Source organism: Chiloscyllium punctatum, chromosome 31 (assembly GCF_047496795.1).
Source record: "Chiloscyllium punctatum isolate Juve2018m chromosome 31, sChiPun1.3, whole genome shotgun sequence".
In the NCBI taxonomy this organism is placed as follows: Eukaryota; Metazoa; Chordata; class Chondrichthyes; order Orectolobiformes; family Hemiscylliidae; genus Chiloscyllium; species Chiloscyllium punctatum.
In genome coordinates, this window is record NC_092769.1 from 72,798,314 (window position 1) to 72,814,423 (window position 16,110).

The 16,110-nt window shown below is 49.3% G+C and overlaps 1 protein-coding gene across 4 annotated transcripts in view; it reads right to left on the minus strand.

The window, feature by feature from the left end:
• LOC140457067 (pecanex-like protein 3) overlaps positions 1-16,110 on the minus strand; it is a 69,459-nt gene that overhangs the window by 38,654 nt on the left and 14,695 nt on the right. For 3 of the 4 annotated variants that reach the window (XM_072551030.1, XM_072551032.1, XM_072551029.1), the window contains exons 7-14: positions 15,162-15,291; positions 9,771-9,940; positions 7,044-7,140; positions 5,898-6,033; positions 4,805-4,965; positions 2,909-3,062; positions 1,111-1,143; positions 197-368 (exon numbers count right to left, since the gene is read on the minus strand). In XM_072551030.1, coding sequence (XP_072407131.1) covers positions 197-368; positions 1,111-1,143; positions 2,909-3,062; positions 4,805-4,965; positions 5,898-6,033; positions 7,044-7,140; positions 9,771-9,940; positions 15,162-15,291 — 1,053 coding nt within the window. The remainder of the gene's footprint in view (positions 1-196; positions 369-1,110; positions 1,144-2,908; positions 3,063-4,804; positions 4,966-5,897; positions 6,034-7,043; positions 7,141-9,770; positions 9,941-15,161; positions 15,292-16,110) is intronic. The other variant, XM_072551031.1, reaches the window with a different exon arrangement.

Sequence of the window (16,110 nt, forward strand, 5' to 3'; positions counted from 1 at the left end):
TGTGTAAACACCCACCTCCAGAAACCACAGTGCAGTTAATCGCCCAGGCTGAGGGACAAGGACAGGAACTGGAATCTGGACAAACACGAGTGGGAGGAAGCACCAACAAGACTATGAGAAGGTTCGTGGGAAGCATGAACTGGTTGGGCCGAAGACCCGGTAAACCCAATACAGTAATAAATAGAGATAGACCCACCGATCACCACGTCCCGAGCACAGGCAAAGGACTGGGCAGAGAAGAGAGTGATCCCGTACAGGCTGATGGGCTGGAGGTGACTGCTCTGGCTGCCAAAGTCAAAGAGCCAGATCATGGCGCAGCACATGCAGAAATAGACTGGCCGGCTGTATGCAATGATCCAGTTGTGACCCTGTGGGAAATTCACAGATCAGATCAGATCACAGCACTCTCTCTCTCTCTCTCTCTCTCTCTCATGTGCACACACCGAATCACAGGACAACTCCACCAGCCCCACCCTCCGCGTTATACATCGCTGGGTGTCCCGACCCCAGGGGCCAGTCTGAGCCGCACAGCAAGTGGGCTGCTCAAGGTGAGAGTTCAGCACGAACGGTCGCAAACAGCACAGCGCTGGGACAATCAATGGGAAAGGAGTGCAGGACTCTGGGATTGAGGGAAGGCTGCACAATTCCTCAAATCATTTCAAATTCCTGACTCATGCCTGAAGGTCAGCTGTGGCTCAGAGGGTAGCACCCCCGAGCTCGGAGTTCAAGTCCCATTCCAGACACCTCTGCGTGCAACTGAAGCTGACAAACAGCACTGAGGGAGAATGGCACTGTCAGAGGCACTGTCTTCTAGGTGAGATGTTGAAGATTGTAATCCACTCTCTCGGGTAGGTGAGAGAGATGTCCTGGCCAGCATTCCAAAAAAAATGGAGAATTTCCCCTCGGGAATATTTATCCCTCAATCAGCATCCAGAGCAGACGACATGGGACACGATCACACTATTGTCTGTTGGAACATGCTGCCACATTTCCTACATTGCAGCAGTCATGTGTTAACAACTCCAACATCATTGGCTGTAAGGTGCTCTGGCACATCGAGGGGCTGTGAAAGGCGCCACAGCAATGCAAGTTTGATTCACATTTACTCACATGCATCGGAGAGGCTGCATCAGGCTGAACACTCTGGAAAAAAAAGATAAAAGCACATGACCATCGGTTTTAAACATAAATAAAGGTATACTCCTTGAGGCACGTTTGCAGACAGAGAGGGAGGGAGAGCAGGGTCCCCCTTCAGCTTGAGAGGATATATTTTCAGTCCACCAAGAATAAACAGGGAGAAAGTGAGGACTCCAGACGCTGGAGATCAGAGTCGAGTGGGGCGCTGGAAAAGCACAGCAGGTCAGGCAGCATCCGAGGAGCAGGAATCGACATTTCGAGCATAATCTCTTCACCCCGACTCTCCTGCCCCTCGGATGCCGCCTGACCAGCTGTGCTTTTCCAGCACCACACTTTTCGATCAAGAATAAAATTAATCGGGAGAGAGGCCATAGGAAATTGAGAAGACTGACCGGTCAAACCCACATCAGCAGTTTGTGTGCTGAATAAAACAGTGAACAGTGAACCAACAGCACTGACAATTCATCAGACTGATTTACTGCAGGAGAAAGGAGGTGGAGCTCTACCTCCACGCTACAAGACAGCTTTTTCTCTGGTCTTTCAGACTGGGGATATGGATGTTGCTAGTGATGCCCAAGTCTAGCATCTTTCCCAGTCACTCCTGTGAGGTGAGCAGTCCACGGGAGAACTTTGCCCCAGTGACGATGAGATGCACATCCAAGCTGGGCCCACGTACAGCGTAACAGGCAATGTATCTAACATGGCTGCTACAGGATGCCAACAAGGAGGATAACGGCAGCGAATGAGCTCATGGTAAAACACCGTGCCCATTCCTCCTCCATCACTGAATCCAAATTCTAGAATTCCTTTGGAATCCAGACTGGATCAGTCACTCTGTGGACTGCCTGCTAACCGAGCCTCACAATCTTCCTCACAAAAGAAGAAATAAACAGAGCTAAACAACATCGCATTGGATACGGGAGTCAGAATTTCGTGGAACCCCTCGTCTTTGGCAAACAGGAGACCAGATAAATCTGTATTGCCCCATATTCTGACTTGCATCTAATCTTGTTCACCTGCTTTCCTCACAGACTTTAAATCTGGAAATACTTCATATCCAAGTTGCTCATGTAACCCCCCCCACCCCAGCTTCTCACTCAAACGAAAAGTGCCCCCTTGCCTCTTTCAAAATCAAAACAAAGGGAACATAAATCAGCCTTCTTCAAGGGGCACCAGCTCAACAACTAGGGCAAACTCAAAAGGCAAGTTGGAAACGTATACAGTCAGCTCTTCTATAATGCGAACGGTCGTGTTCTTGTACAACCCCGCGTTATAGAAAAAGCGCACTTTAGAAACAGCGCTAAAAGGGTTGCTGATGCAATTGCGTTACAGCCAACACGGCTTTTTAGAGGCTCACGTTATAGAAATTGGTCAATCGTGTTACAGCGAAGTCGTGTTGACAAAGTGCGTGGTACAGCAGAACATCCTGTATTGCAGATACTCAGAAACCTCACCCAGCCCCCTAGGTCTCTGCACACCCCCAATTCCGGATGTTTACACAATCAATCCTCCATTGGGGGGCGTTAAAACTACACGGTCCCGAGCTCCGGAATTCCTCTCGAGAATTCACCACTTCGGTGTTGCCATCTTTCTGCCCCTTTGGTCACTGATCCCAAGATGCCTTGCTGCCCCGCCCTGTGAAATGCTTCTGCCTTGCGTCAAGAGTGGAAGGTCGGCCATCTTGGAAGGAAGCTGGCCAAGGGCAGAGGTGCTGGTCAGGGTGTCGGGATCGGTCTCTACGCAGCGAGCCAACTCGCGTTGGGGACGTTACCTTCAGCAGGGAGTACTGGCAGCTGGCAATGACCAAGCAGAACTGGAACACCCAGATGTCCCTGAAGAAGCCCTCGAGGAGAAGCATGAAGCCCAGGAAAGCCACCAAGGCAGCCAGGCTGACAGCGACCACGTTCTCATGGGCCTGACGGTTTCTGCAGAGAGAGAGAGAGAAAGACAAACAGAAGGTCAAGGAGAATTGCTGGGGGCGGGGGTGACAGAAAGGCTCGGACAGGCTAGAAAGGGAAACGAACTTCAGCCCCTTTCCCTGGCGGTGAGGGGAGGGGACAGTGCCAGGATCAGGCTTGTGTACGAGACGCACTCACCAGCCAGACTCCTGAGGTGCCAGCCAGCCCTGCAGAGTGTGGGCACCAAGGGGTAGAGTGCCATTCCTACCCGGCACCAGAAGTCAGCAGGGAAATGCTGGGATTGTGCTTTTGAAAGCCGGCACCGGACTGGTAAGCCGGACAGCTTCAAGGCCCAAGTAGTGTACCCACGCAGTGGGAAACCAGGAGTCTCAGCGGTTGTGCCAACCTCCGCTCAAACAGTGCAGCAGCTCTCTCCCCTCCAGGATGGCACTTTACTGCACGGCAGGAGGGGAGTACTCTGGCAGGAGTGCGTTGGCAATGAGGGAATGCTGCACTCCTGCAGCCATACCAGTGCACTCACTGATATCCATCTCTCAACCAACACCATACTGCTGTTTTATAGCCATGGAGAAAAAGGCCACTGGAGTACTGTATCCAGCTCTGAATGCCCCGATACAAGAAGGACGTGGAAAGGGTGCAGGAGAGGTTCACAGGAATGGCTGAGTGAGGAATTTCAGTTACAACGGAAGGCTGAGAGGAGATCTGATCAAAGTATTAAAAAAATCATGGGGACAAAGTAAAAGGGAGGAAAGGTTACCGCTCGTTAAGTGACAGTGATCAAGACAGCACGGTTTCAAATTAATTAATGAAAGAAACAAAAATAAAGATATGAGGAAAATATTTTTCACATAAGTTCAGGGTTGGGAGGTTTAGTGAAGGCTGGTTCAACTGTGGGGTATTTGAAAGGGGAATTTGACAGTTATTTGAAAAGGACAGATTATCCAGGGTTACAGAGTGAGTGACTCAGAAAGACAGCACACACACGGTGGGCCAAATGGACTCCTCTTAGCTGCTGCACTCCTGTGATTCTGACATCACAATGCCACTTTGGCTGCGAAGGCACCGTGGGCGGTCTGGAGGAGTGCCACACAAATGCACGGGTCTTCCATCGAGAGGCTCCGAGCTGGGTTCGTCCCAATGTGGAGCGAGACGTGCATTGCTAAAGCACCTTTCACGTCCACAAGATGCTCCATCGGCCGTTGAGGCCAACGCAGCACTTCTAAATCGGAAAAAGTGACTAAAATAAGTGGTTTCCATTTGGGATTCAGAGATGGAAATCCAGCCGCAATTCCCGCAAGGGCAGGTGGTTGAAATTAGCAACAACGGCTGGGCCGTGGGGTACAAACTACTGGGGCCGCCAACTTCTCCAAGTCCTCAATAGCCAGAGACATTTCCCCAGGGCAGGATTGACTGGTACGAGACGTCATGGTCTGAAGATATTAGGAGGAAGGTATAAAGGAGACGTCAGAGGTAGGTTCTTTACGCAGAGAGTTGTGAATGCATGGAATGCGTTGCCAGTGGTGGTGGTGGAAGCAGAGTCATTGGGGACATTTAAGTGACTACTGGACATGCACATGGAGAGCAGAGAGTTGAGGGGTGTGTAGGTTGTTACTACATTTTACATTAGGAGTAAATCTCAGCACAACATCGTGGGCCAAAGGGCCTGTTCTGTGCTGTACTTTTCTATGTTCTATATGTTTCAAAGGCACTCAGGACAGATCGCGATTCCCCTCCCTTTCCCACCAAACCTGTCCAACAAAGCCTGCAGTGCCAGTCTGTCGTAACGAATTCGCATCCACTTCCAGGGCAGCAGCCAGAATTTGTAGTACTGCTTGTTCCTGCTCTTTTCTTCAATCATGAGTGTGTTTTCCTGGGACTCGTGGAGAGATTCCTGATCCAGAAAATCCAACTGGGAATTATTTTTTTCCCCCAAAATAAAGAAAAAAACAAGAAAGAAAGAAAAACAAACAAGGAGCAGAGATTATTTGACATGCTGCTGTCTGTGCTTAGCGATTTATCCTGGGATGAAATGGAAACGGGAGAGAGACATCCAGCCACGCTCCTCCACTCAATCTGACAGCAGGCGACTGAGCTGCACTGGGGTTGCGTTACTGACCGTGGATTCTCAGGTACACGGAGGTTTAAGAGGTCGAGAAAGGGGAAGCGATTTCCCCTCTGGTGAGGAGAGTCAAAATGGGCGCATGGTTGAGTGGAGGCAGTGACCTAATTGTTAGAGGCAGGGGTATGGTCAGAAAGCACTTCTCTGTCTTCTCAAGGGGCGATGAATACTGGCCCACCCACCTGCCACAAACTCCACCCTAAACACCGTTGTGACTAGGGGTGGCCATCAACCGAAAATTTGAACCCAGATTCAACAAAATAATAGCCTCGCCCGACGACAAGTTGAGAGTTATTGAACAGAGGCGTGTGGATGGAATTCAGATTCTGATCAAACCGAATGGCAGAACAGGAGGAAGGCGTTGTCGGGGTCCCCTCCCGTTCTCCTGTGATGGATGGCCACGTTGCTCAGGAATGCCAAGACCTCCAGCGTCCGGCAACTTTATGTTGAACTGGAAAGTGCAGGAGATCAAAGGGACTGTTGCTCCATTTGCCACAATAACATGCTACCGTCCTTGCCTTACCTAGGGGCCAGCACGTGATCACCAGGAAGGTGGAAGGGAGAGACTATCTATACCATGGCGTAACGCCCACTGCAGTCAAATAACCTATCCAGCTCACAAAACACGGAAACACAGAAGGTCAACACATCACGCTGCGACACACAAAGGAGGAAAGCAATGTGAAAGAGGCTACTTTTAATCTGCAGTGAACCTCAGTTACCTCAGGAATCTCCAACGGCACGTTACGGACCTGCATTCCCTGGAGTACCACAGGCCGGGGCTGGAGGAGCGACAGCGCTGGCATTCCCTCTGGAGCGTCGGCAGAGGTGAAGCTGGAAGAGTGGGACTGATGATCCCTGGACCGCACAGAAAAGAGGAATCGCAGTTAATACTCTGCAGATTTCTGGAATATGAATGGTGTCAAAATGTTGGAGGGGTGGGGGCGGGCTGTCGTTCATTCATTCACCAGGTGACAGTGTCCTTGGCTGAGCTGGCATTTACCGTCCATCCAAGAGGGGGGCAGTTAGGCGTCAACCGCATCGCTGTGGGTCTGGAGTCACATGTAGGCCCAGACCAGGTAAAGGATGACAGCTTCCTTCCCTAAAGGACATCAGTGGACCAGATGAGTTTCTCCCTGACAATCGATAACTGATTCGTGGTCATCATTAGATTCTTAATTCCAGATTTTTACTGAATTCAAATTCCACATTGGCCGTGGCGGGATTCGAACCCGAGTCCTTAAGAACACCACCTGGGCCTCTGGATTAACAGGCCACCGGTAACGTCACTAGGCCGTCGGGCTAGGGTTGGTGGTGCCGCAAGTCAGATGGAACTTTGAACAGAGCCCGTGTCCATCTGAAGCTTCAAATATCCCACAACTGTCGGAGGAGGGGAGAGGGAGTTTTCTCGCAGAGCCCAGGGCCAGCAGTTCTGCTGCTGGAACTGCCCCCATGCTGTGGGATCCTGCTGTGCATCTGCAACTGATATCTGGGGGAAGGAGGCAGTTGGAAACAGCAGGAAGGTCACCTCATGGGACAAGTTGGGTCCATTGGGGTTTCAACAGAGAGGTGAGCGGAACACACTTATGACAGAGACAGGTGTTACCCCCTCGTCAGCCAAGAAGCAAAGGGCAGACTGGGCAATGGCCAAGGACGTGAGCTGGGATCACAGCCAGATCAGTTACACCCGAATCCAACGGCCCAGCAGGCTTGAGGGGCTGAATCGCCCACACACGTGAGGGGCTGAAACACAGCGCCTCAGTCAGGAAATCCTCCAGGACCTCCTGAGGACAAGGCACAGTGGCAGGAAACAGGAGGTTTGAGTGGGGGATGTTGGAGGAGGACACAGGAGACGGTGTGTAACTTGCCATGCGTTGTTGGAGATATGCTCCAGGCTCACTTGCTGGCCCACTGGATTCTCGTAGCCACCACCCGTCGGGCCAAAGGTGTAGGACCTGCGGACGCCTGCAACAGGAGGACAGGAAGGGGGAACAGCGGTCAGTAAATTGTGACTAACAGTGCAAAGGATCAGTGGCTCAGTAAGATAGAGGGACAGCCCCAGCGTTTGTTTATAGGGACACAGCTCTAAAGCCAGCTGTATCTTTCTATAGCAATAAACGGAGGCCATTCAGCCTCTCCAATTCACTACCCGCCCCACAATTCAACTCAATCATGGCAGACCTGTCTTAATGCGATCATCTGCCATGGTACCTCTCAAATTGCTGCCTTCACCTCACCAGCATGTATATGCAGACTTAAATATGAGGAGAGAAGTGTTTTAATAATTGGGAATTCACCCAGCATGCATCTCGGAAAGACCACCCGTTTCGTTTCTGGACTGTGGACGTGGGAAATTGGGAAAGGACACTGCTTTAAGCCAAGGAAACTATATACAACACGCGTGCTTGTTTGTTTATGTAAGGGAATTTTACAAAGGGGGTTAGCTTATATTACAGGCTTAGAAGTTAGTCATTCACTTCACTCACCTGCTATTGAATCACAGGATCCCTCCAGTGTGGAAACAGGACATTTGGCCCATCGAATCCACATTGACCCATCCTGATCCACTCCCCCTACCCAATCACTGTAACCCTGCATTTCCCATGGCTAATCCAGCTAAGCCTACACATCCCTGGAAACTATGGGTAATTTAGCCATTCCACCTTAACCATCTCACAGTCCATCCCACAGTCCTCCCACAGACCATCTTTGGAGTGTGGGAGGAAATTGGAGCACCCGGAGGAAACCCCACACAGACATGGGGAGATCATGCAAATTGTACACAAACAGAGGGAGTTTGAACCCAGGTCCCTGGTGCTGTGAGGCAGCAGTGCTAACCACTGAGCCACCATGCCCCCCCACCAGGTGATTAAAAACAATCTGATGACAATAAATAGCGATTTTCTTCAGAAGATAAAACTCCTGGTGTGGCACATTCTTTTAACCTGAATTAGACAGGTAAAATTGGACTATTCAGTGGGTTATATGAATTCACATTTGTGACGACTCCAGGAACAGTGGGGTGTAATTACTGGTGCACTGCCTCACCGAGTCAGGACAATCCTCTGACGAAGTCACCACATTCTCCACCATTCCCCAACCTTGTGCCGGATGTGAGCACAGCCCCCACACGCAACAGCAACAACCCGCCACCGCCACATCCAAACTGCTGTCTTTTGAGCGCAGAGTCCACTCACCAAGAGGCAACAGGCTGTTCAACATAAAGAAGATGTCACAATCTTCTTGACTGGCCCTTGGGCAGCACTTGCTCGGCCTCAGTTGGACTAAGGTAAGTACGTGAAAAAACTGAGCCAGGAGAAAGGGTTAACATGATCATTCCCGAACCGAGCGGCTATCAGGAGATACTGAACGGACTCAGGCTTTTTACCCCTGGGGAAGCGCAGGCAGGGAGCTGACCTGATAGATTTCAAAACAATGCTTCCCAAAGAGGGAGTTAGGAGCCCAAAAGAAGGTCAGAGGCTGAAATTTTAGGCTTGTATTTTGAAGCAATTTCTCCCCCCAAAGGTCTTGCTCCCTTCTCTTCCACTCTGTTAACCCTCACTGAGGGGTCTTTGGAGTCAGAGAGGGAGAGTGCACAAGGTTGGGAAGCATTGGGCTAGAATTGGAGAAATTGTTGGGTTTTTGAGGGAGACCAAGACTGACAGTCAGTGATGCAAACAGTCACTGAATGATTATAGTCATACAGCCACACAGCAGGGGAACAGACCCTTCAGCTCAACCAGTCCATGCTGACCATAATCCCAAACCAAACTAGTCCCACCTGCCTTATCCCTCCAAACCCTTCCTATTCATGTCCTTATCCAAATGTCCTTTGAACATTCTAACTGTACCCACAATCCACCACTTCCTCTGGAAGTTCGTTCCACACATGAACCATCCTACATAAAACAAATTGTCCCCATGTCCTTTATAAATCTTTCTCCTGTCACTTTAAAAATATACCCCCCAATCTGGAAATCCCCCAGCCTAGAGAAAAGACACCTTACCTATCCCCATCATGGTTTTGTAAGTCTCTACAAAGTCAGCCCTCAACCTTCAACACTTCAGGGAACACTTCAACACATTCTCCTTATAATTCAAACCCTCCATTCCTGGTCAACATCCTGGGCAAACTCTTCTGAACCCTCTCCAGCTTAATGATATCCTTGCGATAGCAGGGCGGCCAATCTGGGAGTAACCTGTTCACACAGTGGTGAGAATGTGGAACTCACTACCCCAGGTTGGTGTGAGCAGTATAGATCCATTTAAGGGAAAGATGGATAAACACACAACAGAGGAAGGAATGGACAGGTTGATAGGTGCATTGAAGAGGTGTTGGGAGGTACTCGGTATGGTACACCAATCCCCACATAGACCTATTCGATTAAATGGTGCATTTCTAAGCTGTAGATTGTGTTGTATACTCGTTAACCCAATACATTTAACCCCCATCCCTAGTCAGGGGTCCTGGAGTAAACTGCCACGTAGTGACTCTTATATCAAAAAGTAAGTCAACGTGTACTGCACTTACAATTCTCAGGTACCGTAAAAGCAGATCGGGAATAAAAAGCCACGAGAGACGGGCCAGCACCTACCGGCTTCGTCATAGAAGTAGTGAACTGCTCCGTCTGAGGTGTCGTCGAAGTTGGAAGCCTCGTGCACAGGGCCCCGAGAGAGCAGCAGCGAGCTGGCAAAGTGCAGGGCAGCAGGGAGTGCATGTGTCCGTGACTGTGACGCCGTCCGGTTCCTCTGGATGTCCTGCAGGCTGCACGGAGAATTCAACCCAACATTAAACCGGCGAACAGACAGCATCTCCCATCAGAGACATTTCCCAGGGGTTTTAGCAGAACGTCACAGAGGACGGAAACCAACCCTTCGGTCCAAACCCGTCCATGATGACCAACTACCTTAAATTCATCTACTCCCATTTGGCCCGTATCCCTCTAAACCCTTCCCGTTCATGTCCCCCATCCAGATGCCTTTTAAATGTTGTCATTGTACCATCCTCCACCACATCCTCATTCCAGACATGCACCACTCTCTGCGTGAAAAAGTTGTCTCTTAGTTCCATTTTAAATCTTACACCTCTCACCTTAAACCTGTGCCTTCTAGCTCATGTTTTTATAAACCTCTATAGGGTCAGCCCTCAGCCTGTGATGTCCTGAGGAATAAGGTTCTGGTCTATCTAGCCTCTCCTAATGACTAGGGCGGCACGGTGGCACAGTGGTTAGCACTGCTGCCTCACAGCGCCAGAGACCCGGGTTCAATTCCCGCCTCAGGCGACTGACTGTGTGGAGTTTGCACATTCTCCCCGTGTCTGCGTGGGTTTCCTCCGGGTGCTCCGGTTTCCTCCCACAGTCCAAAGATGTGCAGGTCAGGTGAATTGGCCATGCTAAATTGCCCGTAGTGTTAGGTAAAGGGGTAAATGTAGGGGAATGGGTGGGTTGCGCTTCGGCGGGTTGGTGTGTACTTGTTGGGCCGAAGGGCCTGTTTCCACACTGTAAGTAATCTAATCTAATCTAATCTAAAACCATCCACTCCCAGCAACATACTTGTAAATTTTTTTTAAAAAATGTGTAATAGAAGCCCTACAGTGTGGAAGCAGACTATTCGGCCCATCTGGTCTACACCAGCTCTCCAAAAGCATCCCACCCAGACCCTATCCCTGTAACCCTGCACTTCCCAAGGTTAAGCCACCACATCATTGGACACCATGGCCAATCCACCCTAACCTGCACATCTTTGAACTGTGGGAGGAAACAAAGATTTGCAGGATGGGTGAATTGGCCACTCTAAATTGTCCCATAGTGCTAGGTGCATTAGTCAGAGGGGAATGGGTCTGGGTGGGTTACTCTTTCAGAGGGTCAGTGTGGACTTGTTGGGCCGAAGGGCCTGTTTCCACACTGTAGAGAATATAATCTAAAAAGAAAGTGGAGCACCTGAAGGAAATCCCAGGCAGATAATGGGAAGAATGTGCACTCCACACAAACAGTCGACTGAGGGTGGAATCAAATCTGGGTCCCTTGAGCTGTAAGGCAGCAGGGCTAACCACTGAGCCATCGTGCCAAATCTTTTCTAGTTTAACAACATCCTTCTTATAGCAGGGCGACCAGAATTATACAAAGTATTCTAAAATGGAGTTATATGCTGAAACATCAGGTCAAGTGATCAAGCTTGGGCAAAGGGATTGGTTGGAAGGCGTGTGTTAAATATCAGCAGGGGGTTTCGGAGGGGATGTTAATGTCTAGGAAGCTGAAAGCACCGCTGTCAAGGGTACAGTAATTCAGAGATTCACCGTTTGCCAGAATTGGAGCAACATCAACCACAAAGGGTCCGTTGGACTGCAAAGAGGTCACGGTGAATGGGAGAGACGCAAAGCACGGACAGCTTTGGAAACAAGACGGAGGATTTTAAATGTGAAGCACTGGTGATGGACTGTGCAGTTACAGAGTCACCCACATTCTCCCCAGTCAGCCAGGATACAGAATGAAGGGCAGGTTCACATCTGTGGGTCTGGGCCCAAAGTTCAAGCCTCCACAGAGTACAACAGTTCACAGCAATCCCATGCAGATAGTTGCAGAGAACACAATTAATGGGAGGGCCCTGGGTAGAGTTGGAGAACAGAGAGACCTAAGGGCTCAGGGACATAATTCTTTGAAGTAAGGAAGGCATCTAGCACGCTTGCCCTCATTGCTCAGTCCTTTGAGTACAGGAGTTGGGACGTAATGTTGAGGTCGTACAGGACATTGGTGAGGCCTCTTCTGGAATAATGGGTGCAGTTCTGGTCACCCTGCTATAGGAAGGATATTATTAACCTGGAGAGGGGTCAGTAAAGATTTACCAGGATGTTGACAGGAATGTAAGGTTTGAGTTATAAAAATAGACTGGATTGGCTGGGACTTTTTTTTTTCACTGGAGACTAGGAGATTGAGGGGTGACTTTAATGAGGTTAATTAAATAAGGTGAATGGCAAGGACCTCAAAAACTAGAGGGCATATTTTTAAGGTGAGAGCAGATAGACTTAAAAAAGGGCATGAGGGATAACTTTTCTTTTTTTAAACACAGAGTGGTTTGTGTGTGGAATGAACCGCCAGAGGAAGTGGTGAATGCGGGTACAGTTACAACTTTGAAAAGACATTTGGAATAAGCTCATAAATAGGAAAGGGCTTGGAGGGGATATAGGCCAGGAGCAGGCAGGTGGGACTAGTTCAGTTTGGGATTATGGTCAGCCTGGACTGGTTGGATCAAACTGTTTATTTCCAGGCTGTATGGCTATGAGACAAAAGGACAAGAGAGGGCCAAAACTCTCCGACATGACAACACAGATGTGGGAGCTTTATGCTATACACAATCCCATGCTGGATCTGCCCTGAGGCTCTTTGATGGGGACAATGTAAATGTGGCAGCTTTACTTCCATTTTAAAAGCACAGAGACAGATTTACTCTCTATCTAAGACCATGCAGGGGACGGGCACCATTGAAATGTGGAGCTTGTTCAAGGAACAGCTACAGCATCTCCTTGATAAGTACGTACCTGTCAGGCAGGGAGGAGGTGGCCGAGTGAGGGAACCACGGTTTATGGAAGAGGTTGCATCCCTTGTCGAAAGGAAGAAGGAGGCTTATGTAAAGATGAGGTGTGAAGGCTCAGTTAGGGCAGTTGAGAGTTACAGGTTAGCCAGGAAGGGCCGAAAGAGAGAGCTAAGAGGAGCCATGAGGGAACATGCAAAGTCTTTTGACAGGTAGGATCAAGGAAAACCCTAAAGCTTTCTTCCGGTATGTCTGGAATAAAAGAATGACTAGAGTACGATTATGGCCTGTTAAGGACAGTTCCAGGAAGTTGTGCGTACAGTCCGAAGAGATGGGAGAGGTGCTAAACGAATATTTTTCGTCAGTATTCACACAGGGAAAAGACAATGTTGTCAAGGAGAAGACTGAGATACGGGCTATTAGGGGATTGAGGTTCATAAGGAGAAGATGTTAGCAATTCTGGAAAGTGCGGAAAGAGAAAAGTCCCCTGGGCCAAATGGGATTTATCCTAGGATTCTCTGGGAAGCTAGGGAGGAGACTGCCGAGCCTTTGGCTTTGACCTTTATGGCGTCATTGTCTGCAAGAGCAGTACCAGAAGACTGGAGGATAGCAAATGTTGTCCCCTTGTACAGGAAGGGGAGTAGAGACAGCCCTGGGAATTATAGACCAGTGAGCCTTACTCCGGTTGTGGGTAAGGTGTTGCAAAGGATTATAAGAGATGGTATTTACAATCATCTAGACAGGAATAATTTGATTAGTCAACACGGTTTCATGAAAGATAGGTCGTGCCTCACAAACCTTATTGAACTCTTTGAGAAGGTGACCGAACAGATGGATGAGGGTAAAGTGGTGGATGTGGTGCATATGGATTTCAGTAAAGTGTTTGATAAGGTTCCCCACGGTAGCCTATTGTACAATATACGGAGGCATGGGATTGAGTGTGATTTAGTGGCTCGGATCAGAAATTGGTTAGCTGAAAGAAGACAGAGGGTGATGGCTGATGGGAAATGTTCATCCTGGAGTTCAGTTACTAGTGGTGTACCGCAAGGATACGTTTTGGGGCCACTGCTGTTTGTCATTTTTATAAAAGACCTGGATGAGGGTGTAGAAGGATGGGTTAGTAAATTTGCAGATGACACTAAGGTCGGCGGAGTTGTGGATAGTGTGGAAGAATGTTGCAGGTTACAGTGGAACATAGATAAGCTGCAGAGCTGGGCTGCAAGGTGGCAAATGCAATTTAATGTGGAAAAGTGTGAGGTGATTCACTTTAGAAGGAGTAACAGGAGCACTGGGCTAATGATAAGATTCTTGGTAGTGTAGATGAGCAGAGAGATCTTGGTGTCTATGTGCATAGATCCCTGAAAGTTGCCACCCAGATTGATAGGCTACGATATGTCTTTTATTGGGAGAGGGATTGAATTTTGGAGCCATGAGGTCATGTGGCAGCTATACTAAAGTCTGGTGTGGCCACACTTGGAGTACCGTGTACAGTTCTGGTCACCGCATTATAGGGAGGATGTGGAAGCATTGGAAAGGGTTCAGAGGAGATTTACTAGGAGGTTGCCTGGTATGGAGGGAAGGTCTTACAAGGAAAGGCTGAGGGACGCGAGGCTGTTTTCATTAAAAGGAAGAAGGTAAAGAGGTGACTTGATAGAGACAGAAGACGATTAGATAGGGTAGCCTTTTTCCTCAGATGATGATGGCTAGCATGAGGGGACATAACTTTAAATTGAGGGGTGATAGATATAGGACAGATGTCAGAGGTAGTTTCTTTACTCAGAGAGTAGTAGAGGTGTGAAACGCACTGTCTGCAACAGTAGTAGACTCGCCAACATTAAGGGCATTTAAATGGTCATTGGATAAACATACAGATGAAAATGGTGTAGGTTAGATGGGCTTCAGATTGGTTTCACAGGTCAGCACAACATCGAGGGCCAAAGGGCCTGTACTGTGCTGGAATGTTCTATATTGTTCATGTCCTGGGAGTGTTAAGTGGCAATAGTGTGGCAGGATCTTTAATTTTCATTTGAGAGAGTAAAGGGAGATTTGCTTTCAGTTTTAAAAGAGTAGAGGGAGCTGTAAATATTTTCAAGGCCGAGGTAGATAGATTCTTGATGACCAAGGGGATGAACCATTATTGGGAATATGCAGGAAGCATAGATTTGAGGTTAAAATCAGATCAGCTGTGATTTTAATGAATGATGAAGCAGTTGTGAAGGGTCAAGTAGCCTACTCTTGTTGCTTACCATACGGTAGTTATACTCAGTATCTAACTCTATGTTGTCCCTGTGTGTCAAGGACTCCCAGTGAGGGGTGTTCCCAGGATTGTGCCAATTCTTATAGCAGTCCCTTCACACTTGCATTACTGAATAGACTCGCTCCCCCCCAGAGTGCATCTGTAACAGCAGCCCACCCACAATCCAGCAGCCCTCCCACCATGCTGTAACAGACTACGGTACCTTGGCGGTGAGCCCATGATGGAGGGAGGTGGTGTTGGATTACTGCCTGCGTTGTGTCTTCGCCTCATTGCCTGTGTCCTCTTCACACTGCTGGTAAGTTCCCGTCTCCCAGGCTCTTCCGGAGCTGGTGCTGGGCAGGGGAGGAGGACACACCCAAAGTCCAATGTCACAAGCAGCGTTTAAACTGAACCCAGTTCAACAATCCCCTCCTCCCCCAAAGCTCCATTCACAGGATGGATAGGATTGTGCTTAACTACACACTGGAGTAAGTTCAATGGTTCATCAATCTTTTGATGTGGACAGCGCCGACCCTCCGACAGCGCGGAGCTCCCTCAGCGCCGACCCTCCGACAGCGCGGAGCTCCCTCAGCGCCGACAGCGCGGAGCTCCCTCAGCGCCGACCCTCCGACAGCGCGGAGCTCCCTCAGCGCCGACCCTCCGACAGCGCGGAGCTCCCTCAGCGCCGACCCTCCAGATTTCTCCACTCTCTCTCTTCACCAAATGTATGAGCAATTTGAAACTACAGGCTCATCAGCAAAACTGAATCCCAGAGAATAAAAGGGACAGAGTCAGCACCGAATAGAGGACAGGTGAGCGATAGGAAGCAGAGCGCAGCGTACTGCTACTTCGAGACCGGAGGACGATTTCCCACAGGGTTCCCTCTGAGACAACACGAAGACCATCACAATCTTTGACAGACATTGGAGGCCGCTGCTTCCCAAACCGCATCCCATTCGGATCCAATCTGAGCTCTACAGTGACAATGGTTGGCCCAGCGCTCTCGACCCCATCCCCGCTTTGGGAAACTCTGTTGCTGCCTGGAGGACAGGAGCAATTCCATAATTTGGGAATGATGGCAAATATTGCCCGTGTGCCTGCTACAAGACTTCTGAAGCAAGTGCTCTCTACTCCCTGCTCCGTAATCGTCACTAAGATGGCAGAGGAAACGC